Source organism: Engystomops pustulosus, chromosome 1 (assembly GCF_040894005.1).
Source record: "Engystomops pustulosus chromosome 1, aEngPut4.maternal, whole genome shotgun sequence".
Lineage (NCBI taxonomy): Eukaryota > Metazoa > Chordata > Amphibia > Anura > Leptodactylidae > Engystomops > Engystomops pustulosus.
In genome coordinates, this window is record NC_092411.1 from 185,045,693 (window position 1) to 185,072,049 (window position 26,357).

The following is a 26,357-nucleotide window of genomic DNA, read 5'->3' on the forward strand; positions in this document are numbered from 1 at the left end:
CACTCTGCAGTGTGCTGTGTAGACGATGTGACGGTACCGGGAGGGCCCCTGTACCACTGTACATACCTCCAAGTTACACGGCACCTCTGCCCTTGTTTGTGTTGATCGGGTCGCTCGTATATGGAGACATTCGAACAATGCACATGGTTTTTAGTCGTGGTCTTTGTACAGTGTGTTTTCTATGCACTAGTAACAGTCCTGAGCTTGTGTAGGATTAGTTATATTAGTATTGTTATGGACACTGGGACAGATGTGGTACCTAAGTTATGTCTTGGAGGACATAGCTCTGCCCCAGATGATTACTGCTCAACCATGGCGTAAAAGAGTTGTCCAGTTTGTGCAAATAATTGATATTGTTTGTGTTCTGTAAAGTTCTACAATTTTCCAGTATTCTTTCTGTATCAATTCCTCATGTTATTCTAGATCTCTGCTTGCTGTCCTGTTATAGGAAGCTTCATTGTTTACTTCCTGTGTCATAGGATGCAGATAGTTCCCGCACCTTGACGTAGAGTTACATCATGGTGATCGCCTGGGCTCAGAAGCTGGGAATTCCGGCAGTGTATGATAGCCAGGATCGCGACTTGCGCGATCCTATCTGTTTAACCCCATAGATGCCGAAATCAGTCCTATTCCTATGGGCTGCCTTTAGTAGCAGCCTGTTAGGATCGTGCTGAATGCATGATCTAACAGTGCTGCTGCAATACATTAGTACATTGAACATGAGATCAAGTGGGAAAAAAAAGTGCAATTAAAAGAAAAAGAATAAAAGTTCCCTGAAGCACCATCACATATAAAAATCAAATACAACATAAAAAGTGAAAATCTCCAAAAAAAACCCAGAACATATTGGGTATCACCATGTCTGTAAGAACTCATACAATAAAATAAAATTGTCATTGAACCCATATGATGAACTCTGTAAAAAACGCAAAATAATTGGGACATTTTCACAACAGACCTCATAAAAAGTGATCAAAAAGTAACATTTACCCCGACATAATACCAAGGAAGAGTACAGCTTGTCCTGCAACAAATAAGCTCTAAAACAGCTCTGTAAACCAAAAATATAAATGTTATGCCCATTAATACATGGTGATGCAAAAACAAGTGAATTTCTCACAAAATTTGTTCTATATTCTGCAAAATAAGTTATCATAAAAAAAGAATCGCCACACAAAAAAAAAATCCCTCATATCCCTCAAATTTAAAAAAAATAAACATTATATAGCCTGTAAAATGTGACAATGCAAATCTGCTCGGAATGGTGCCTCCTTCTATGCCCGGCCGTGTGCCCATACAGCAGTTTACCACCACATATGGGGCATCCACATACTCAGGAGAAATTGGGTATCAAACTTAGTGGAGTGTTTTTTTTATCATTTAATACTTTGTCACAGTTTAATTTTTGGCCAAAATTAATGTATAGTTTAAAAAAAATTACAGCTTGTAAATTACACCTCCATTTTATTTTAACCTCTGTGAAACATCTAAAGGGTTAATACACTTCTTAAAGTTGATTTTTCACACCTGGCTCAATCTTATGAAACTATGCAGCCTCGGGTCTGACGAAGACCCGAGACTGTCATGGCAACCAGTTGCCGCCGCCGATGACGTTCGGGGGAGCGACGATCGCAAGAAAGATGGCGGCGCCCATGCACAGGAGTCTTTGCATACGAGAGGTTAACACCGGCGATCGGTGCAGGCACCAACCGAGGGTGTTAGCGATGGGTCTTTGCTGCAATATGCAGTAAAATCCATCTTTGTATGAAGAGGGCTCAGGCTGTGAGACTTCTTCATACACCCTTCATAGCTCTGCGGCGGATATATCCGTCGCAGAGCGTGAAGGGGTTAAATACACAATTGTGTACTGTGCCAAATTACTTTTTATTCAGTAAAAATGGGAAAAAATAAAAAATCTATATAAATGAGGTTTTTATGTAATCGTGGCGACCCATAGAATAAAAATAATATACTATTTTTATGGTATGGTTAACGGCCAAAAAAACCACATAATAATTTTCCTAAAAATGATTAATTTCCTCCACCAACAAAGAGTTAATAAAATCTCACCAATTAGCTATAGATGCCCCAAAATTATTATTCACATGGCCAGCCGCGCTACACTGACAGCGGCTGCGGCCGCGCCGGGCTTATTGTCAGTGCCGGCCATGTGAATAAGCCCCGTGCCGCTATTAGTGGAATAGCGGCGGGGCGGCCGCATCGCGGAGAGTTGGCAGCGCTTACGCAATACATGCTGCCGGCTTCTCCTATTGGTCCTAGGTGACAGGGGGCGTGCTGGGGGACTGTTGGCCGGCCCCCTTATGAATAAAGCCGACTGCAGCTCACCAGAAATGAGGAACCGACCTCTTATTTTGTAAGAGGTCGGATCTGTTTAAACCACGTTTCTGACCATAAATTTGAAAAAAAAATGCTGGGGAGAAAGGGGCTAGGTAGAGGGTTATGGGGGGCCCATTTGGTGGGGGGCTATTTTGGGGTTACAGGTCCTCTTTAAGTAACTTATTTGCATCCCCTATTATTTCATTCCACTGAGATTCACTCAGTACTTCCACCACCTCTGTCCACTTATTCATGATTCTTTTTTTATTGTCTTTATTTTCTGATATTGGCCAAAACCGAAGTAAATTTTTACTCTTAAACCTAGTCCCCATCATTGCTTTCATCACTATTAATAGCGTTGGAAGTGAATGCATAACTTTTTGCGACTCCTCCAATGTTTGCCACCAGTGAAAGATTTTCAAATAAGTATAGAAACATGATTCGTCTAACCCATACTGCCCCTGTATGCTGCTAAAAGATTTAAGTAAACCACTATCCAAAATCTGGTGCATATATTTAATACCGTTGTCTATCCATTTTGCGTAATTAACCACAGGAACCAGCCATTTCCTATTTTCCCACAAAGGTGTAAACTGATTGTACCCCTTCATATTTGTTATCTTCTGGAGTTCTCTCCAGACTTGGAGCATTAATTGAAAAGTATAATTAGCGGGGCCTCTTTTAGGTAATTCCCAAAATTCCGCCTCTAAAATTTCCCAAATATCATAATTAAGATGAGGGTAGGCCTTTTTAACCACTAAGCTGTACGGGTTGGAATCCCAGATAGCAAGATATTTGACTTGGGCAATTATATAATGGGCCTCATATCCAAGACTCCAAATCCCCCTTTTCCTATGGGCGTCATCATTCTTTCCATCTTTAAGCGTGGTTGCTTCCTCCTCCAAACCAGCACTCCAAACAGACTTTCTATAATTTTAAAGATCTTATCTGTGACTATTATTGGGGACGCCGTTAAGACATAAAGTAACCTCGGGAGTAATATCATATTAATAAGAGCAATTCTCCCTAGCATATTGATCTGTAGTTTTTTCCACAGCTGAACTTTTTTCCTCATCTCACCTATAATCGGGATGATATTTTTTTCTATAAATTCCATAATATCCTCTGAAATATTAATCCTGAGATGCCTAGTACTTTCCCCCTTACCGATAACTACCACTTTCTTTGGAGCAAAAGTACCTGCATGGTCAATAGGAAGCCAGGCGGATTTATGCCAATTTATACACAGGCCAGAAAACTGTCCAAACTCTTTAAATACACTAAATACTCTATCAATCGAGCAATGAGTTCCCAAATAAAGGAGTACTTCATCCGCCTACAAGGAAATTTTTTCTTGGGTATCCCCCAAGCCTATAATATCCTGATGCTGTCTAATTCTACAGGCTAGTGGTTCCATGGCGATAGCGAATAAAAGGGGGGGATAACGGACATCCCTGCCTAGAACCTCTTCCAAGCCTAAATGTCCTAGAAATCTCCCCATTCACTAAAACTCGTGCCAATGGCTCAGCATACAAAAGTTTCACCCATGAAATAAATTGGGCCCCACAACCCATTTTCTCCAATGTGTACCAGAGAAAGGACCATTCAAGAGTATCAAAAGCACAGGAACAATCTAAGAACAACAGGGATCTATGACCAGGATTGGATGGCTCCATCTGCATGTTTAAAAATAACCTCCGTATATTATCGAATGTCGAGCCCACAGGCATAAAGCCTTTTTGATCCGGGTATACAATCTTTCTTCTTATTTTTTTTAAGTCTTTCTGCTAACACCTTGGCGAGCAGCTTATCTACATTAATTAACGAGATGGGACGATACGAGTCCACTTTTCGCTTATCTTTATCTGGCTTTTGAATTAAAACTATTAATGCCTCCCTCATAGATGGTGGAAGAGATCCACTCTGAAGAGAGTGATTCCAGGTCTCAATCAAGTGGTCTGTCATCTCATCCTTATACAACATGTAGAACTCAAACGGTATACCATCCAACCCTGGTGCACTGCCCCCTGCCATCGGGATAACACTTTCAGTACCTCTGACCTCGATATTTCCTTGTCCAATACACCTTTCACTGGCTCTGAGATTTTTGGAATTAAGATATCCCCAAAATAATTGTCCAGTTCCTCCCTTGAATTATTATTTTTTGATGTATACAATTCTTCAAAATGTTTTGTGATATTTCCAGGATCTCTGCAGGGTCATCAGTCATACCCCTATCAGGTCTCTCAATGATGGTAATAAGTTTTTTTTCCTTATCCGCTTTAACCAATTTAGCCAGCATTTTACCCGAGACATTAGCTTCCAGGTACCCTCTTCTGGCCTGTGCAGAAACCCTTCGATCTGCCTGTAGCTTAGTCAGGTCCACATAACATATCTGGGTTTCCTCCCAAGCCCACCTATTACTAATAAATAGATTTTCTAATCTTTCAACCTGGGCTTCTACCTCCCACATTCCCTATATTCTCCTTCATTTTATAATAGCACACTTGGGATTTATATTCCCCTCTTATAAAGGCCTTAGCCAAATCCCATATCATTTCCTCTGCAGCTGTACCCTCGTTAGAACTGAAAAAAACTATTTATTTCATTTGCAAACTGGTCCTGTTTCCCTAGTAGATTTAACCATAGTGGTAATATCCCAATAGCCCTAGAACTTTGCGGTTTAATTTTCTCTAGCGTAATGACTAGGGGTGAATGGTCTGAGACCCCCTTTTCCTGTACACCACCTTCTTAACTAGATGTGCAGCCTTATTATTTAAAAAAGCCATGTCCAATCGTGAAAAAACAGTCTGTGACCCCGAAAAACATGAATATACACGTTTATTAGGATTATGTGCCCTCCAAGCCTCAATCCATTTGAAATTTTCTACCATCCCAGCCAGTGTTGAATTCCTATGTAAGGACTTAAGACCTTGTGTGACCTGAAATGTATCTAAGTGATAATCTGAAACAGTATTAAAATCATCAAAATAAGTGAATCCTCCCCTTGCAGAACAAAAAGTGTAAAATTTAGTTATTATATTTGACGAATATGATGGAGGAATATATACATTTGCTATAGACCATTTTCTCCCTTCTAAGGTACCATAAATAAAAATGTATCTAGCTTCCGTGTCGATTATAACCTTCTCTTCTTCAAATTGACAATCCCTATGAAATAAAAGTGATACAGAACAAAACGAATGATAACCTTTCCCATACAGCTTTTTTTTATTACATCAACTTTATCCTGTACGAAGGTGTGTTTCTTGAAGAGCTATTAGATCGGGAGGATGACAATTTATTAAATCCCAGACTGCTACCCGTTTTTGTGGGGATCCCAATCCCCTAACATTCCAAGATATGATTTTCATAAACTTGTATGTTTGTTTTTTATTGGATATATGGCTAATCTCGTCTGTTGGGCGTACCCACTCAAAACAGGAGGATTAGGGAAGAAAGGTAGCCAGAGTGCACCGGCAACTAGAGCCCTGAGGAAAAATAATGACATCCAGCGCAGGAGAATGAATGGGGACCCGGCAGCGAGAGGGAGGAGAGAGAGAAATAAAACAAACCTTAATAAAATTACCCACAACTAAACCCCCCCCCCCCCCCCAATACCCTGGCAATCCGTCTCCTCTACCTTCTGTTCCCTAAGGACCAGGGCAAAGCTGAGACTCTCAACCTAAGCATCCCATTGCCCCTCCCCACCCCATCCAGAGCACTAATTTCTTAATTCCCTTACCCTCCAGGGACAACTTAACAAACAGTGTGGTTAAACTAATCCATTGCCTATTCAGATGAGTCAAAGAATAGGAACTAAAGGTGATGAAGGTAGACGGCACTCCGTTGTTTCAACGGTGCTCAGGGTCAGGACACGCCAGTAAAATCTAAGAGAAGTAAAGGTCCTGGCACTCGTTGTTCTTTAGATGCAATTATGTTTATTCAATACATCGGAACAGCCACAACAAGTAGAACGCGTTTCGGCTTCTAAGGGTGCGGTCACACCTTACATTTACCGCATGCGTTTAAAAACGCATTGGAATAGCTGAAGAGTGATTTGCCTAATTAAACAGCTTTTAACACTTGCATTTACAAAACACAAATGTTAACGCTTGCGTTAACCGCGATGTCAACGCATGCGTTAACAATGCGTTTGCGGTTGTGTTTTGTAAACACACCTGTTAACAGCTGTCTAATTACCGTATATTCCGGCGTATAAGACGACCTGGTGTATAAGACGACCCCCCTACTTTCCTGTTTAAAATATAGAGTTTAAGATATATTCGCCGTATAAGACTACCCCTTTTCCAACGCATACAAAACTCCGGTAAAAATTTTTTAAAAAACAGATTTGAATTTAACATGGTCCTTTTTTTAATTTAAATTCTTATGACATGCAGGTATATAGCAGGAAAACTGTCGCTCATAAACATAAGGCATACAACAACAACATTACCATCTTCCATTTTACTGTAAATGTTACCATACTGTACCTTAAATTTTTATTTTATTGAATATTCCATGCCATGTACTCAGAAGCGGGAAAAAAATTCCAAATGCAATGAAAATGGTGAAAAAACGTCTTTCACTGAGCGCCCCAAATGACATGTCTAATTTATTCTTTGGGTTGGTACGATTACGTGGATACCAAATTTGTATAGGTTTTATAATGTTTTCATACATTTACAAAAGTGAAAACCTCCTGTACAAAAATAATTTTTTTGATTTTGCCAACTTCTGGCACTAATAACTTTGGTGTACGGAGCTGTGGGTGGTGTAATTTTTTAATGATATCATTTTTAGGACACTTTTTTTGATCACTTTTTATAGATTTTTTTTATATTTTTCAAAATGGCAAAAAAGTGCCATTTTCGACCTCGGGCGCTATTTTCCGTTACGGGGTTAAACGCATTGAAAAACCGTTATCATATTTTGATCGGGCATTTTCGGACGCGATGATACCTAATGTGTTTATGATTTTTACTGTTTATTTATATTTATGTCAGTTCTAGGGAAAGGGGTTGATTTGAAATTTTAAGTTTTTTTATTATTTTTTTAAACTTTTTTTAAATTTTTATTTATACTATTTTTCAGACTCCCTAGGGAACTTTAACCCTAGGTTGTCTGATCGATCCTACCATATACTGCCATACAAATAAAATTTAATTTTTATTTGTGGTGGGGCAATAGGGGATCTTTATTCATTTATTTTATCTTTTTTTTTTTTTTAATTTACACAATCTCGCAGTCGTCTACTGCCGTCAGCCCTGGGAACCCATGGACCCCAGGGCTACCATGGAAGCAGTCGGCACCTCCGTGCCTCGCACAGTGGATACTTACCCTCCATGTGAGTAGACGCTGTGGTCACTATGACTGCGGCATTTATGGAGTTAAACAGCCGGGATTGCGCTCCCAGCTGTTACTGTGGGAGCCCGGTTGTTACATACAGCGGAGCTCCTGCAGCGATCGCACAGGCTCTGCTACTGAACCTGGGTGATTGCTGAAACGTAGATGTACGTCGCGATGCAGAAACTGACCGCATTTTCCGATGTACATGCACATCCTATAGCGTTAAGGGGTTAAAGTACCCAGGAGGGTCTGAAATTTTTTTTAAAGTTTTTTTTTATTAAAAAATAAGCTGTGAGTATTATAAACATGATAGGTATCGCCGCGTCCCAAAATGGCAGTTCTATCAAAATATAAAAAAGAGTTTTCCTGGCCATGAACATGTAACGGAAAATAGCGCCCCAAATGTTCGAATCGCCACTTTTTCCCTAGTTTTCCATCCATATACACTCACCGGCCACTTTATTAGGTACACCTGTCCAACTGCTCGTTAACACTTAATTTCTAATCAGCCAATCACATGGCGGCAACGCAGTGCATTTAAGCATGTAGACATGGTCAAGACAATCTCCTGCAGTTGAAACCGAGCATCAGTATGGGGAAGAAAGGTGATTTGAGTGCCTTTGAATGTGGCATGGTTGTTGGTGCCAGAAGGGCTGGTCTGAGTATTTCAGAAACTGCTGATCTACTGGGATTTTCACGCACAACCATCCCTAGGGTTTCAGAGAATGGTCCGAAAAAGAAAAAACATCCAGTGAGCGGCAGTTCTGTGGGCGGAAATGCCTTGTTGATGCCAGAGGTCAGAGGGGAATGGGCAGACTGGTTCGAGCTGATAGAAAGGCAACAGTGACTCAAATCGCCACCCGATACAACCAAGGTAGGCAGAAGAGCATCTCTGAACGCACAGTACGTCGAACTTTGAGGCAGATGGGCTACAGCAGCAGAAGACCACAACGGGTGCCACTCCTTTCAGCTAAGAACAGGAAACTGAGGCTACAATTTGCACAAGCTCATCGAAATTGGACAGTAGAAGATTGGAAAACCGTTGCCTGGTCTGATGAGTCTCGATTTCTGCTGCGACATTCGGATGGTAGGGTCAGAATTTGGCGTCAACAACATGAAAGCATGGATCCATCCTGCCTTGTATCAACGGTTCAGGCTGGTGGTGGTGGTGTCATGGTGTGGGGAATATTTTCTTGGCACTCTTTGGGCCCCTTGGTACCAATTGAGCATCGTTGCAACGCCACAGCTTACCTTATTGCTGACCATGTCCATCCCTTTATGACCACAATGTACCCAACATCTGATGGCTACTTTTAGCAGGATAATGCGCCATGTCATAAAGCTGGAATCATCTCAGACTTGTTTCTTGAACATGACAATGAGTTCACTGTACTCAAATGGCCTCCACAGTCACCAGATCTCAATCCAATAGAGCATCTTTGGGATGTGGTGGAACGGGAGATTCGCATCATAGATGTGCAGCCGACAAATCTGCTGCAACTGTGTGATGCCATCATGTCAATATGGACCAAAATCTCTGAGGAATGCTTCCAGCATCTTGTTGAATCTATGCCACGAAGAATTGAGGCAGTTCTGAAGGCAAAAGGCGGTCCAACCCGTTACTAGCATGGTGTAACTAATAAAGTTGCCGGTGAGTGTATATTTGAATAAAAATTCATCAAACAGTCATATAGGTCCCAAATTGATATAAATAAATAGGCCAACACATACTGCAAAAAAATTACACCTTACACAGGTCCGTACACCAAAGTGCGAAAAAGTTATTGGCCTCAGAATTTGGCAAAATGGAAAATCTTTTTTTTTTTTTTTTTTTTTTTTTTGTACAAAAGATTTTACTTTTTTAAAATCTTTTGAAGATGAATAAAACCTATATAAATTTGATATACCTATGATCGCACCAACCCAAAGAATAAAGAGAAAGTGTCATTTGTCGCGCAGAATAAAAGCCGTAAAAATGGAGCCCACAAGGAAATGCCACAAATGTTTTTTTTTGTCAATTTGTGGTGTTCTGGCCCGCTAATTATTAATGCGTCTTGTGTGAATTATTAGCAGTCCGAAGCACCAGGTATTGTAAAATAAACTTTATAAAGCAGCAAAGTATTCAGAATGCTGACAAAGGCATTTTTAAACTCTCATGGCTAGTGGATCTATCCTCATATAAAAATGACCTTCCCTTTTAAAGAGTATTTTTACATCCTAGTTTTAGTTAGTGAGCACTTCTTAGAGATCCGGTATAATGGAAAAGATGTGTGCTGAAACTTCTTCTGCTGCGATGAGATTACATGATTTGTGTTTTTAACCCTCCTGGTTTTGGTTCAGAATCACTGAGGAAAATCATTGACAAAAAGAGGTGGTGGTAATAATAAATAATGTGTTTTAATCCTGTACATTCCTTTTACTTATCGTTTTTTGTGTGTTGAAGTTAAATTCGTAATACCTCCACTTTATTTTTCTTAAACAGAACCACCTGAAACAAAAATACAGGACAAGATATTATGGAAAGAGGTAAGAGACTTTTTCATTTCTTTAAAATGTTAGTTGGTTTCTTTAGTGTCATGGGTGCCCCTGCAACCCGAATCGCAGGTGCACCTCTCTACTTTGAGCCCTGCTGCCTCACTCACCTGGCCGGGTTCCAGCAGCATCTCCCGCAGCTCGGCGTCTGTCCCTGTCTCCTAGGGTGTGCGCTGGCTCTGTAAAATTTAAAGGGCTAGCATGCCGATAATGGCTGCTTCCCTGATAAATTCCCAGCCCCTTCCTGTGTCCCCTGCCGAATCTTTGTGCCTCATAGCCTTAGAGAAAGCTTGTCTAATGCCCTGTGCGATTATCCCTATTTCCCATTGTGACCTCGATTCCGTTCCTAACCGCGCTCCTGTGCTGCCCGTCTTGACCTTCTGCTATGTTCCCGACTTTGATCCTGTGCTGCCTGACTCGGCCTCCTGCTTGTTCCCCACAATGATCTTGCCTTACGATTCTGTCCAAGTCCAACCTGCTTTGTAGCGGGCACTGGTTCCAGGGGTCGGCTTATGTCATACAGATGATCCACTACCACAGATCCTGACATTTAGTATTTCATGGGGTTTCCTTTGATAGGCCAACATAATGAGAACATAGGGGAGATCATACGGATTCCATGCTAGTTGGCTCTATAGAAGTTCTGTGTTGAAAATTTCCAGACAATGACTTGAATATCAATTATGCTCATTACATGAAACCTACCATTTGATTTGATGCAGTATGAAGCAAACATACCTTGAGAATGCTGTGGCTACACTGATGTAGGATCATATCTTGGTTAATCCCTGTGCTGAGTGGATTTGCTGATAAAACAGATATAACGTTATGATAATGAAGCTCTGTCTCTTGTTTGGCTCCTTCAGCGCTTGCTTACTCGCTTCTCCTAGCCTGTGAGTTTTTCTGACTAACCGCCATTTGTAATGCCAAGCTTCCTTTGTGTAATGTGTTGATCGAGGCAGCCGTGCTGAATCCGCTTTCCCAAGGCCCTGAATGTTATAATTGTTTTTTCAGCAAAATCACATAGCGCAGGGATTAACCAAGATATGATCCTGCATATGTGTAGCTACAGCATTCTCAAGGTATGTTTGGTTCATAATGCATCGCATCAAATGGTAGGTTTCCTTTAAGGGTATATTTATGATGCATCTCCAAAATAGTAAAAGCTAATTTGTGAGGGCCAACCCATTCACCCAAAGGGTTGTCATTAGTGGCACATTCTCAGATACTGACAGTGGAGGCCACAGGGGTCAGTATTGAGGCCACTTCTTTTTAATATTTTTATTAATGACCTTGTAGTGGGTTTACACAGTCAAGTTTCAATATTTGCAGATGATACTAAGCTGTGTAAAGTAATAAATACTGTGGTCGATATTTTAGCATTACAGAGGGATTTGTGGAAGCTTGAGGAGTGGGCAGAGAAATGGTTGATGAGGTTTAATGTAGATAAATGTAAAGTTTTGCACTTGGGCCATGGAAACAAAAAGTATAATTATGTTCTAAACAGTCAATTACTTGGTAAAACTCGAACTGAAAAAGTTGAGGGGGGAATTGTAAGAGCTCTCTGCCGCAGAAGGTTGTTGTTGCGAAATCTATGTACATGTTCAAGAGAGGCCTGAAATGACTTTCTGGAGAGCACGAATTGGACTTAATCGACTATGATACTATGAAGGGAGTCTAGCACCCTCCTCCAATGCTTATAAGCTTCTGGAACGTCTATACAAAACTCTACACACTAAATACCAATATCTTTGTCTGTATATTATTGTTGAAAAACAACTTACAAAGTTGGTGTTTGTGTACTCGGGTGGTTTTATCTTGGTGGAACCACGTTATTACAACTTTACCTTTGCAACCTTGCCTAGTGGCACTCCAATAGTCATCCTCTCCTTCCCTCTTTTGTTTGTGACCCCTCTCGTCTACCACATCAAAACCTAAACTTTCACCGTATCCTGAGCACCAACAATGCTGAGTGGTTTGTGCATAGATGGATTTGATTCACGGAGTTGAGCATTGGGTATTGCACATGTGCAGGATGAGAGTGCATTTAGGAGTCAATATTCTATCATTAAATGGTCATTTCATGCTGTGGTCTTACATGTATAGCAAACAAGAGGGGGTTATATAAATAAAAACCCTTCTACCTTTTGTAATATTGGGTTTACAGGAAAATTAAAATAGCCATGCATTTCCACTGGCGTGTATAGTTATGCCCCCAATGTCATTATATACTATATAAACCTTCTAAAATAAGAGGAAACATCCCTAAAATAACAAATGCAATTTTGCTTATATAATCACAAAAGAGGTGTATTCCTGTAAGCAACTGTTTTGACTTTACTTATAAATTATGATTTTCATTGTTATGTTCATCTGTAGTTTAATGTTCATCTTCTGTAATTGGAATATATGTTGGTTGGTGGAAAACATTTGTACTACACATACTTGCTCTTTTTTGTCGTTACTAGAGGTGAAGATATACCTGACCTGAAACCGGGGGATGATGCTGTGTGCTTTGTAAATAATTATTTAAAAATTGCAGGTAAGTCCTAAATGGCAAGTGGTATCCTAGCTGTTGGCATATCCAGATGGTGTAGTGTATTGATTGCCCCCAGATGTCACAGTATGTATAGAACTTTAGCTACTAGGTTACCATATCACTGACAGCAGGATAATAGTCATATCAAAGGTGCCAAAACAGACCAGCACAGAGTAATCTTAATCTGTGCCAGGTTTATCATCCTGTTTGATAAATTTGATATGGAATAAAAGATGGAGTCATACTTTAGCCCAACTATTTGTTGGTCTAATTTTCTCCTGCAAACTTTTGATAAAATTTAGGCGCAGTTGCATAATTTTTGGCAAGCAGACTTTTTACAGTGAAGCTACGCTGTCCAAGGCCACATCTTGTGATTGTCATTTTAGATATTTTTGGGTGCAAATTACACCACAATTCTGGCACAGACAGGCTAGGTGACTCTTCCCCATTTTGTAAAAGTAAAATGTAAAAGTTGCTTGCAGCATTCAAAAATTTGGTGGCTTCGGGTGTAGATATTGATAGATTGTGTCCCATTGGCAAAGTTGTATATGTCCATATCATAACTAGAGTATAGAAAGGCAAAATGAGAAACTAGAGAGCGCTCATAGAGTAGTATTATTTGTAATAACCTATTAGGATGCTGGAAGTAAAGTAACAGTGAGTCTTAACTAGATGGAGTTGTCCTGGAACTAGGCACAACTCTAGTAAATCACTTTGGGGGATACCAATTGGTGCTGTCTGTAGACAGGATCATCAGGAAACAGTTGCCACACTGGTCTGGATCAAGCTTAAGTGGTTACAGAAGAATTGTCAATATGGCGCACACAGGTATTCAAGGTGAATTAAGATGTTCTTCATATAAAACTCTTTATTAATGTATCAGTGCTTTCAAGCATTTTATATTCAGACTTTATTGCATTGTTCTTTTGATACATTGAAATGTGCTATCAATCACCCTTTTTTTGCTTGTGCCAAGTCGGTTTTAGACACTGGAAACAGGGTTTCAGTTAAGACCAAATTAGATTATCAAAAAAAAGTTATTTTTTTCAGTAATTCAATTCACAAACAGTGAACCTTATCAAGCCTTTCTTTGTGTTAATATTGGTGATTATGGCTTAAAACCAAGGCAAACCCAAAAGTCATTATCTCAGAAAATTAGAATATTTTATAAGACTTTATTTATAAAACTTTTTGAACACAGAAATGTTGAACAAATGAACAATGTACATTAAATGCACTCAATACTTGGTTGTGTCTCTTTGTGCATGAATGACTCCATCTATGTAGCATGAAGGCGATCAGCTGCTGGCACTGCAGAGGTGTTATGGAAGCCCAGTTTGCTTTGATTGCTGCCTTCATCTTGCCTGCGTTGTTAGGTCTGGGGTCTCTCATCTTCCTCTTGACTAGGCCCCATAATTTCACTTTGGGGTTAAGGTCAGGCGAGTTTTTTGGCCAATCAAGCACAGTGACACTTGTTAGGTATTGGTACTTTTGGCAGTGTGGACTGGTGCCAAGTCCTGCTGGAAAATTCCATCTCCAAAAATCTTGAGAGAAGCATGAAGGGCTCTATAATTTCCTGTTAGACGGCTGCTCTTACTTTGGTCCCGATAAAACTCAGTGGACCTATACCAGCAAACCCCAAACCAACACTGATTGTTGAAACTTCACACTAGACCTCAAGCAGCCTGGATTGTGCCTCTCCTCTCTTCCTCCAGACACTGGGACCTTGATGTCCAAATGAAATGCAAAATTTACTTTAATCTGAAAACTTTCCCTTGGAACACTGAGCAACACTCCAGTTCTTTTTCTCCATGTCACAGGTAAAACGCCTCAGGGGTAGCGCAACACTTGGAATGCGACATTTGTAGCCCATGTCCTGGATACCTCTATATGTGGTTGCTCTTAAAGCACTGACTCCATCAGAAATCCACTCCTTGTGAATCTCCCACATTTTTGAATGTCCTTTTCTTAACAAATCCTATCAAGGTTGCAATTATCCCAGCACTTTATGAACAGCCAGCTTCTTTAGCAATGAGCATTTGTGGCTCACCTTCCTTGTGGAGTGGGTCAATAACTGAACCAGACTAAGGGAGCTATCACACAGTGCATTCTTAGACCTTTTTTAACGCACTGAAAACGCATATGTTTCTGTAGGTTTACCATTTGAATCGGTTTTTCTTCATTTCTGGAAGTGTAAGCAACTGTTTTTGTTGCGTTTAAAAATGGTACAAGAACTGTTCTAGAACGCACTGTGTGACAGCACCCTTGGAGACATTTTAAAACACTTAGAAAGCCTTTGCAGGTGTTCTGGGTTAATTATTGTTATTTTCTGAGATAATGACTTTTGGGCTTCCCTTGACTGTAACCCATAATCATCAACATTCACATAAATGAGTACTTGAAAAAGTTCACTCTGTTTGTAATGGTTCTATATATTATGAATCTCCCTTTTTGAATTGAATTAACCACAGCACAGGGTGAAAAGAATATACCTAAAACCTAACTTTTAATGAACAAATCGGTAAAATATCACTATTAAAAACATACACAAAGGACCATTATCCAGCAGTAACAAAGAACTCGCCATTATCCAGGGTTAGTGTAGATACATCCCTAGTCCACACCGGTGGACCGTAAAAAGCATAAGAAGGGCATTAGAAGGGCAGTACCAGGGTCACTCTACAGCCTGAGTGCACCCTAGTAGTCCCTAGTCAGTTCCCGACGCATTTCTAGATCCCGGTAATACCAGGATCTGTCATCAGGGGAGGCTCCTTGAGACTAGGGACAATATTTAAGGTTGAGGCGCAACTGTTCTTACATGTGGGAATTTAAGAGACAGGCGTCCCGACTTGAATAACATATTCCTCAGGAGGGGATTTCCAGATGGAATCCTACGGCTAGCTAATCAGGAGGCGATGAGGCAAGATTGCCTATCACTACTCCAGGTCTCGCACAAGGGGGCTGCCAATAATAGAGATAAGGTTGATGGTCGGATTCGGATGATCACTACCTTCAATAGAGACTCTACACGGGTACGGGACATTATGAAAAAGTTTTGGTTCATCCTTGGAACGGATCCAGATATTAAAGATGCTATTGGCCCTACACCACTCATCACTTGTAGGAGGGGACGGTCCCTCAGAGACTTCCTTTTTTTTTCAGATATACCCCAACGTACATGGCTGGGATCTGAACTTAAGGGGAGCTATAGGTGTAGTGGATGTGTGGCGTGTCCGATGATACAGTTCAGCAAGTTCTTCACCGCAAATGTCACCGGACAACGCTTCGAGATCAGGGCGTTGATTAACTGTCGTTCAACTGGAGTCATTTATCGTGCAGAATGAAGCTGTGGCTTGTAAGACCAAACTACAGCTGCGGAAATGGATTGGGGACCATCTTGGGGACATTCGGCATAAGAGGGACACCCCAGTAGCTCACCATATGAACTTCAACCATGCAGGGATAATGAAATCCGTTTCATGGGAATTGAACTGGTCAAGCCCAGTCCACGGGGTGGAGAATGGGATAGGAATATACTCCAGCGTGAAACCAGATGGATATATAGGTGCAATACGGTATCCCTAAATGGTCTCAATGAAAGCCTTACTTTCACTAGTTTTATCTAAGGGTGTTACTCAGGCATCTTTTTACTCTTCCAACATTTTATTCAATCTCCATATGATTGGTGTGCACCGTACCTTGTATGTATGCGGTGTAGAGAAAATGCTTATTTTTTGCACTGCCATACTTACCCAAATATTGTGATTTATGTTTTGTTTGTGAGTGTGATCATCAAGGGATCCGTTGACACTATTAATCCTTGATTCAGTGCGGTCGGGACATTGACGCACACTGTACAAGTGATTGTCTACTGACCTTATATATTGACTGTTGTTAGCCCTAATGCGTTTTGTACTAGCCTTAGTGCTACTAATTCTTTTCATCCGAAGAGTACGACGGTTGCCATGATAATTGATATAGGTAAGGTTCTATCTCTTCTCTCCCTAATACCTAATGATTGGGTTAAATCCAAGAAGGGGACAGTCTAGTGAGGTGGCGTGGTTCGCAACACTTCCAGTTGCGGCTCAAGAAGGCCCCGCTTCGTTCCATGTACTGCGCTGAACCGGAAGTGATGTGCTATCCATCACTTCCGGTCTGCGTGCGTTCCATTGAGTTGCCGACACGTGCAGCTTGCGTTCCAAAGCCGCGGTGGCTGAACGCGGCTGGGACGCCATTGGGGTGACCAGGTAAGGACAGCGGATAGGGGGTAATTCCCCGCGTTCTCTACAATTGGTGATAATGCGAGGGTTGGCTCGGTGATTGGACCACCCCCTGACTTAGGACTGGTTATAATTGGAACGAATTACAGAGTAGTGGTGGCACCGTTGTACCTGTATGGACCACTGTCTGTGTGCACGTCTATGTAGTGGAGAGTCCATTATGCTCTGCTGCAGGGCCATCTTGTATAGATTATGCTAATCCCCTGATGACAGATCCTGGTACTAACGGGATCTAGAAACACGTCGGGAACTCAGGCTGTAGGGTGACCCTGGCACTGCCCTTGTAAAGGCGGGAGCAAATTTTGGGGATCAGGGAGAGTGTCAGATAGGGAATACTAGGTGCAGTGTGGTTATCTGTTCCTGACCTGGTTTATCCTCTGTGGACCTTTCCTGATTCAGCTCCCAACTACTATATATCCCAGAAGCTGGTAAGATGGTTTTATTTTATCGCTTATGCTTTTTACATTCCACCGGTGTGGATTAGGGATGTATCTACACTAACCCTGGATAAGGGTGAGTTCTTTGTTACTGCTGGATTATGGTCCTTTGTGTATGTTTTTAATAGTGATATTTTACCTATTTGTTCATTAAAAGTTAGGTTTTAGGTATATTCTTTTCACCCTGTGCTGTGGTTGTTTACATATATTGGTGAAAAATTGGAGTTCCCCGGACACTTCCAGGAGGTAGCGTACTCGTTTATTTGATCAGCGAAATTACTGTGCTGTAGTCTGTTTTTCTTACTTTGAATTGAATTACAGATAAAAACTTTTTGCTGATGTTCTAATTTATTAAGGTGTACCTGAGTGCTTTGTCTACCCTTTGAAAGTTCAGGCTGGCTTTCAGTCAGACCGGCACAGAACACTATGCTCTTTGGGCTGAATACTGTAAGCTTTTTACCCATGTAAATTTTTTTCTTATCATTCAGATGACAACTCGGATAGTGAAGATTCCATATGTACTAGACAATCGCATTCTTCAAAAGTAGCAGGTCATTTGAAAATTGGAAAAAACACAGAGGTAAAAGTAATATAATACCAATGATTTTTTAACCAATTTATAAATGCATATTTTTATTTTATTTTCAAATCTGCATTAATTTTTTTCCCCTTTTTTTTTAGCTCAAGCGAGACTTTAATTTGGTATCCAAAACTAGTTAAATTGTAAATTTTCTTAAGTTTTCCTTTTATGACTTCAAATAATTTATAAAAAGAAAATTATTAAACTTATGAAAAGAAACTTTCTAGCACAGGATAACCCCTTCACCCCCACATTTAAAATGTTTAGCAGTTTAGCTATAATGACTAATGCCAAATGATCTGTGTGGTTTATTTTACATTTAATTGTGTTGTGCCAACCAAAAGTAATACTCTGATGTAATAATTTTTTTTTTTTACAAATTGTCATATGTGATTCTTCCTATAAAAACCGAGCGATGCCCATATTGTGCTACTCGCCCCTTTTCTCTCCAGAGTTATGGAATTTTCTGTTCTGTAGCTAATTGTCAGAAATCTTCCTTAGCAGATGGAAAATTTGTAGAGACTAACCTCTACCTGTATCTGCCCTGAAGCGGAGTCTAATTTAGGCTGTTAACAGTTCGCATGATGTCTTGTGTTTTCTTATTAAAGGGGTTTTCTCACAAGTTCAAGTTAGGGCCTATCCACAGGACAGGGCCTAACTTGCTGATTGGTCGGAGTCTCAGTGATGAGACCCCCGCAGATCACAAAAACTAGAGATCCTCAGTCTGACCCTTTTTCACTCCATGAAATTGGCCGATGAATGACTGTTCTGCTCCATTCATCTCTATGGAGGTCACAGAGATCACCGAGCATGGCGATCCTGGTGTCATATTAAACGGGAGAATCATTTCTTTAATATAATAGCAGGGCTTCATTTCACAAAACTGTGTATATACACTCACCGGCCACTTTATTAGGTACACCATGCTAGTAACGGGTTGGACCCCCTTTTGCCTTCAGAACTGCCTCAATTCTTCGTGGCATAGATTCAACAAGGTGCTGGAAGCATTCCTCAGAGATTTTGGTCCATATTGACATGATGGCATCACACAGTTGCCGCAGATTTGTCGGCTGCACATCCATGATGCGAATCTCCCGTTCCACCACATCCCAAAGATGCTCTATTGGATTGAGATCTGGTGACTGTGGAGGCCATTTGAGTACAGTGAACTCATTGTCATGTTCAAGAAACCAGTCTGAGATGATTCCAGCTTTATGACATGGCGCATTATCCTGCTGAAAGTAGCCATCAGATGTTGGGTACATTGTGGTCATAAAGGGATGGACATGGTGAGCAACAATACTCAGGTAGGCTGTGGCGTTGCAACGATGCTCAATTGGTACCAAGGGGCCCAAAGAGTGCCAAGAAAATATTCCCCACACCATGACACCACCACCACCAGCCTGAACCGTTGATACAAGGCAGGATGGATCCATGCTTTCATGTTGTTGACGCCAAATTCTGACCCTACCATCCGAATGTCGCAGCAGAAATCGAGACTCATCAGACCAGGCAACGGTTTTCCAATCTTCTACTGTCCAATTTCGATGAGCTTGTGCAAATTGTAGCCTCAGTTTCCTGTTCTTAGCTGAAAGGAGTGGCACCCGTTGTGGTCTTCTGCTGCTGTAGCCCATCTGCCTCAAAGTTCGACGTACTGTGCGTTCAGAGATGCTCTTCTGCCTACCTTGGTTGTATCGGGTGGCGATTTGAGTCACTGTTGCCTTTCTATCAGCTCGAACCAGTCTGCCCATTCCCCTCTGACCTCTGGCATCAACAAGGCATTTCCGCCCACAGAACTGCCGCTCACTGGATGTTTTTTCTTTTTCGGACCATTCTCTGTAAACCCCAGAGATGCTTGTGCGTGAAAATCCCAGTAGATCAGCAGTTTCTGAAATACTCAGACCAGCCCTTCTGGCACCAACAACCATGCCACGTTCAAAGGCACTCAAATCACCTTTCTGCCCCATACTGATGCTCGGTTTGAACTGCAGGAGATTGTCTTGAACATGTCTACATGCCTAAATGCACTGAGTTGCCGCCATGTGATTGGCTGATTAGAAATTAAGTGTTAACGAGCAGTTGGACAGGTGTACCTAATAAAGTGGCCGGTGAGTGTATATCTACAGTTTAAAGGGGTATTCTCGTCTGGGCATTTACATTTCAGTTTGATAAATCTTCCATATATAAACATTTCTTCAATTAGATGTTATTTAAAAAAATGTTCCTGTGTGAAGATAATTTCTCATAAATGTAGTCATTTTATCCCTTAGAAACGAGATGGCTTCCCCGGATACGGCCACCCGGGGCCTGATACGGCCTGAGAGATTGCACAGATAAACAAAAAGTTTTTGTATATGAAATGTCCGGGAGTTACTGCAGGTCCTACACCCGTACTGTAGTAATGATTGCTGAATCCTGGTGGTCCGGCAGGACTCTATAGCGCATGTCTGGCCACCGCTGCCAGAGTGTGACGTGGTCGTATCCGAGGAAGCCATCTCGTTTCTAAGGGACAACATGGCTATGTTTATGGGAAATTATCTTCACACAGGAACCTTTTTTTTTAATAACATCCAATTGAAGAAATGTTTATATATGGAAGATTAGTGAAACTGAATGTGAATGCCCAGATGAGAATACCCCTTTAACACCTTCTGTACAGAGGCCTTTTTCCTGAATCTGACCTGCAACACTTTGTGGTAATAACTTTTGAATGCTTCAACATATCCATGCATGGTTCAACATATCGTTACATATTGTACTTCATTAAAGTTTTACATTTTGATTTATATGTGATGTGATTTATGAAAAAAATCTAAGTTTACCAAAAATTTGGAAAATTTTTACTTGTGAAGCTATCCCCTTTTTAGGAGATCACTCCGCTCATGTTGAACTAGTAGTAAAATTGTCTGTCTAAAACTCTTGATAAATGTTGTGCAATGTATTTTAGGTTTTATGCAGGTTTTTTTTGGTCTAAAATATAGTAATATATATGTCTCATAGACTTGTGTATCCCAAATGTGTGTTTTTTTTTTTTTTGTTTTTTTTTATAGAATTCCCAACATTCTTCAACAGAGTCTTGTGTAGAGGTGCATTCTAAAGGTATCTATTGATTTCACAATAATATTATCACGTGACCTTCCCTATAGTAAATAGACATATATCGTGTGCAGTTCTTTGCTTCAGGCAGTGTAAAAATAGTAAAATGAAGTAAAACTTACCTTGGTCCCTGCCTCTAGTCCATAGAAATGCCTCTCTGACTTTGTCAGCAGCACAGTACGCACAAGCTACATCTCGGAACTGCAGCCAGTATTGGACTGGAGCGGGTACACACCAGTAGTAAAAAGTGATTGATATTGTTATATTTATAATATATTATATATATAAGAAAAAGTTCTCAGCGGCACTGCTGATAGGGTAATAATGGGTGCACGCACTAACGGGTCGGCTAGATCCCACAGTCCATATACAAATAGAAAAATATGCGGCACTCCAAAATAGTGGAAATAAGTCAAGTGGTTTTTATTCCCAAGCTGCTACGTTTCAGCCTCGTCCGAAGCCTTTCTCAAGCCTCAGACTTGGGAAATAAGCAGCTTTGGAATAAAAACCACTTGACTTATTTCCACTATTTTGGAGTGCCGCCTATTTTTCTATTTGTATATAATATATATATATATATAATATATATTCCCTTTTAAAGAGGACCAGATTTTGACCACCCTGACTAACACTGCCTGCTGATAAAGGGTTATAAGTCCTCACCATATCGCCTCAAATTAGCTGCCAGTGGGGCAACTGCACCTCAATTACATACATTTTACTGAAATGCAAATTATCTTTTCTAACTCATGTCTGGTATCTGTGTCTCTTCTCTCTCAGGCTGGCTGTGAGCCACGCCCTTTTATTCTGACTGCAGCTCTGTGTCTCTTCAAATCCTTCCTCTGCCTCCTTGTACTTGGGGTCTACTAATGTTCAACTACAGACATATAAAGCTATGTACAGATGGGAAATATTATGTAATTTTTTTTACATGGTGCCTTTTGTTACATTCATGACATATGACCAAAGTGACCTCATTGCGGGTCCTTTGGCCTTCTTATAATTAAGAAGTGGAGTAAAAGTCCGTGGAGGCTGCTGTGACTTCATGTGGTCAGATAAATGCATGGGGTACAGTTTGATATTGTGCCCCTTGATATGATGTCACACTGGTCACATGACATGAACTGTGACCAGTAAGGAGGCTTAAGGCATGGGGAGGATTAGATGGGAGGAGGATGCCGAGCAGTACAAACGACAGAGGACTCTTCCGGTGTCCTTTTTCTCTTCCTTTGTCCTTCTTTTTCTCATGTCTTTCTTCCTGCTTTTATCAGTTTAGCTTTATTTCTCATACACCAGTTACAGCTGACAGATAATAGAATCCCGGGTGTAGCACATGGCCGGGTGGAGAAGGGAGGGGAAGGGAGTGCTTTTCACCCCTCCCCATCTCCATTCAAAGCTGAGTGGCTGCACTGTCATGTATAGGCAAAGCTATAGACTTCTATTGTAGTCACAATCTGGCTGCAATTTGTGTTGCCAGATCACGGCCACAATTAGTCATGTAATGATGAATCATAAAATGAAGTATTAAGTTGTTAGCCTTTGGTCATTATCTTCTGCTGTATTTTGAACCTGAGAAGACTTTCAAAAACTCTGCTCACAACAGTAGAAGGAAGGAGCAGAGAAAAGGCACAAATTACCTTTTTACTTAAAGTTAATCTGCCACTTTGTGGTAGTAAAGTTAAACTTCATATACTTTCTAAGGTTTCTGATAACGCTAGCAGTCTAACACTGCTGCATCTGTTGTAGCACTATGGGTAAGTATGTTTAGTTTAACTTTACCACCACAGTGAGATTTCCTATAGTAACATATATTATATCAGATTCACTATTAATTTCTACGCTTCGATATTTTCAATTTGTAAAGAAAAAAAACAAATAAAGGCCTTTTCCACTGCTTGGTACTGACTCGGCTCAACTCGCTCTTGGTACTCTAGATATATAAGACCTCTACCAAGTTGAAGTGCTGGAGATTCCTCATAAATGTACCTATGGAGAACAAATGTCTTTCTTGTCTTCGTCAATGAAACAATGTAGTTTCCATTTATCCTTTTTAGGCAACGAGCATTTGATGGCAACAACTGTTCCTCCAGCAGTCCCTAATTGTTCCAAAAAGATTGAAAAAACAGCTGAAATCTCTTATGAAAAACTGTTTTCTGATGAAGAGTCTGATAACGAAGGGACTTATGTTGTAGCAAAGTTAATAGAGGAAAGTTTGGCTGAAAAGAACGAAACTGTGAACGGCAGGGTAATGAATAATTCTGAAAGGCCTAGAGAAAAGTTATATAGTTCTGACACTTCTGTGGTGCAGGAGCCGTCTAGTCCAACGTCTAATATTCATGCAAAAAAATGGTAAGTTCAATTGAGGTGCAGTGTAAAGTTTATTAAAGTTTTGAGTGTTTTCAATTTTTATTTCTCTATACCAATGCTGAGCCAGGACGTTTTGTTTACAAGTCATGATAACGTTAGAGGAAACTTGTCACCAGATAGAGACAGATTTCCGCAGCTCGCATTTCCAACATGTAATTAGCTGCTTGTAGATCACAGAACCACAAACCTGGAATCAAAACATTTGGGCCTCTGAAATGAAACTCTCCCTGCAGCATGTAAACTTGACTCAACTCCTGGGTTAAAAGTTAGTGACTAGTTCCCTTTAACTCCTCTCTGCTTGCCTGCTGACTTTGGACGTCACTGCAGTTTTCTGCTGCTCCGGCACTAGCTGGGGGTGTGGGACCCGGTCTCCAGGTGTCAGAGCAACCCGGAGACCCTAGGGAGAAGGGAGATGCGCTTCGTTACCGCTTCTCCCTTTTCATCCCCTCACAACATTACACTAAATGAGCGCAACGCATAGAGAAGTGGAGCCGCTGCGGCCCCCGGCTCCATTAGACCTGCTGGGTCTAATTAGACGCAGTCCAGTTCTCATTAGAATCCCCAGTGGTCATTTCCCCTGTAACTGAGGCTCTTTATAGATGCCTCAGTTACAGGGTAAAACAAGGAAAAGAAAAAAAAAATCTAAGTGAAATAAAAAAAAAAAAAAAAAAATGGAAATGTCCCTCATGGGACTTTTATGACCTCATGGGGGACATATAAAGAAAAAACACACAAAATAAAACATTAATAAGAATTAATAAAATACATTGACATGTCCCCATATAATAATAAAAAAAAAAAATCCCCAAATACACTACATAAAGCATCACCATAGTCCATTTGCCCGAGACTATACATATTTAATATCAAAACGACTGAAACAAAATAGGGAATTCATTAATAATCATTTTGAGTTAATTAGAAAATTTTTAAAAAGTACTATAAATTACAAAAAAAGCCTTTTTTCACATTTAACCCCAAATAAAAATAAAAATGGAAAAAAAATGTTTAAACTTTTATTGCCTTTTTTAACTAGCTCTATGTGTCCCGAAAAAAACATCGCAAACAATGTAAAACTGAATAATTGTATTTGAATATCAGAGACTTAATTATGTAACAATCATGTTGATCATAGTACAGATCATTTTTCTTTTAAGGGCCTATGATGGCATCATCCAGAAAATTAGTTTTGCACTGACATATAAATTGGTTGTTTAAAGTGAAGGAGGTTTAGCACCAAACTCTCTTTGCCTCAGAAAGTCCCTCTGTTGTGAATGACCTTATTAACCTCTTAGCGCTCTGCGTCCGATATATCGGCATTGGGAAACACGGGGTGCCGGCTATGACTGATAGCCGACACCCCAGTGTAACACCTGCGGTCGGAGTGGCCTCCGATCGCAGGTATTTAACTTGCCTTTGACCATTGTAAATTTTAACTTGCCTTTGACCATTGTAAATTTTACCTCCATTTTGATTCAATTACTATGAAGATCTCAAGGGGTTAACAATCTTCCTAAAAGCTGTTTCTGATAGTGTGAGGGGCGTAGATATGAAAATGGGTTGATTATATAGTGGATTTTTATGTTAAATACAGTTCTAAATGAAATTTTACATATTTTTCCCCAAAAGAGTCAATTCTGAAAATACGGAAAAGCGATATTTGATTTTTAAGCCGCGTGATATCAAAGCAAATTATCCAGACATTTCAAATATTATGAAAATGTAAAGTAGACATATGGGAAATGTTATTCAGCAACTTATTTAGTTGGAAAATCTGTTTTTCTGAATTTCTAAAAAATGAATCATTTTTTCTTTTTTTTTTTGTAAATAAACGCAAAATGGGGCTGAGCCTTAAGCTACAAAATGGCTATAAGTGTCCTTAATGGGTTAAATAATCTTTGAACAAATCCCTTCTATCAAAGAAAATTCAATTATGTAGTAAAACAGATGTTTCAGGAGTGGTAGCTTTTTTTTTTTTTTTTTTTTTTTTTGGTTAAATAGTTTTCTGTATTTCATATAAAACATTTTTGATCCTTATAATCCATCTAGTTATTAGCATATGGGCCCCATGGGATGATTACTGGACGGGTCGAAATGTATGTTAAAGGTCAGCTTCCACAACAGGAAGCACCCACTACTTAGCTAATTTGGATACCATCCCTTACCCTCTTGTGTCTTGTCCTCTGTCAGATCCCCCCCATTGGTTAATTTTCTACTTTTTCTCTTTCTCTGGTTGTTACTTATGTCTTCCTAACGATATGGTTTTGGGGAGTTCTCCCCTTCTTACAGAAATTGGTCTATGTCGGCTGACAGGACCCAGTTACCTCACCTTGTTCTAAAACAGATGCATCAATGTTGTACTTCAACCTTCGACTATGTAAAATCCATTAATGTTGTAAAAGCATGAAAAAATTAAAACTCAATAAAACACAGTTATATAAAAAATCCATATAGTTCTGTGGGGTGACAATGTGGTTAGATTATCAGGGTTCGGGTTTATATACACTTTCTATGTGTCAGTGTGTTAGTAAAATGTCAACAGTCTGTCTAATCTCATGCATCTCTCATCTTGTTCATCAGAGGCTGACATTGCACTGTTACACAGTGAGCCCTGGTACATCTGTGTTCTCACAAACATGTGCTTGCCTCCCACTTCCCCCGGATCACTTATCTCTTTGTAGTTTGCAGTTCCTCTCTGCTCACGATATGTTTGCTGGCAGGATGTCTGTGGGTGTCTGTAAGCTCCATGCAGGGGGCGTGGCTACAGACTCAGAGCAGAAAGACAGAGAAATCTCAGCTCCACAATCTCACACAGAAATCCAAGATGGCGGCCCGGC

General features: G+C 40.3%; 1 protein-coding gene across 7 annotated transcripts in view; it reads left to right on the plus strand.

Annotated features, from left to right (window-relative positions):
- CENPC (centromere protein C) overlaps window positions 1–26,357 on the plus strand; it is a 127,472-nt gene that overhangs the window by 230 nt on the left and 100,885 nt on the right. For all 7 annotated transcript variants that reach the window (XR_011848779.1, XM_072114920.1, XM_072114938.1 and 4 more), the window contains exons 2-6: window positions 10,172–10,215; window positions 12,690–12,763; window positions 17,966–18,057; window positions 21,108–21,156; window positions 23,208–23,502. Coding sequence is in view for 6 of the 7 variants with exons in the window: in XM_072114920.1 (XP_071971021.1) it covers window positions 10,172–10,215; window positions 12,690–12,763; window positions 17,966–18,057; window positions 21,108–21,156; window positions 23,208–23,502 (554 nt within the window). In the remaining variant the exon portion in view is untranslated. The remainder of the gene's footprint in view (window positions 1–10,171; window positions 10,216–12,689; window positions 12,764–17,965; window positions 18,058–21,107; window positions 21,157–23,207; window positions 23,503–26,357) is intronic.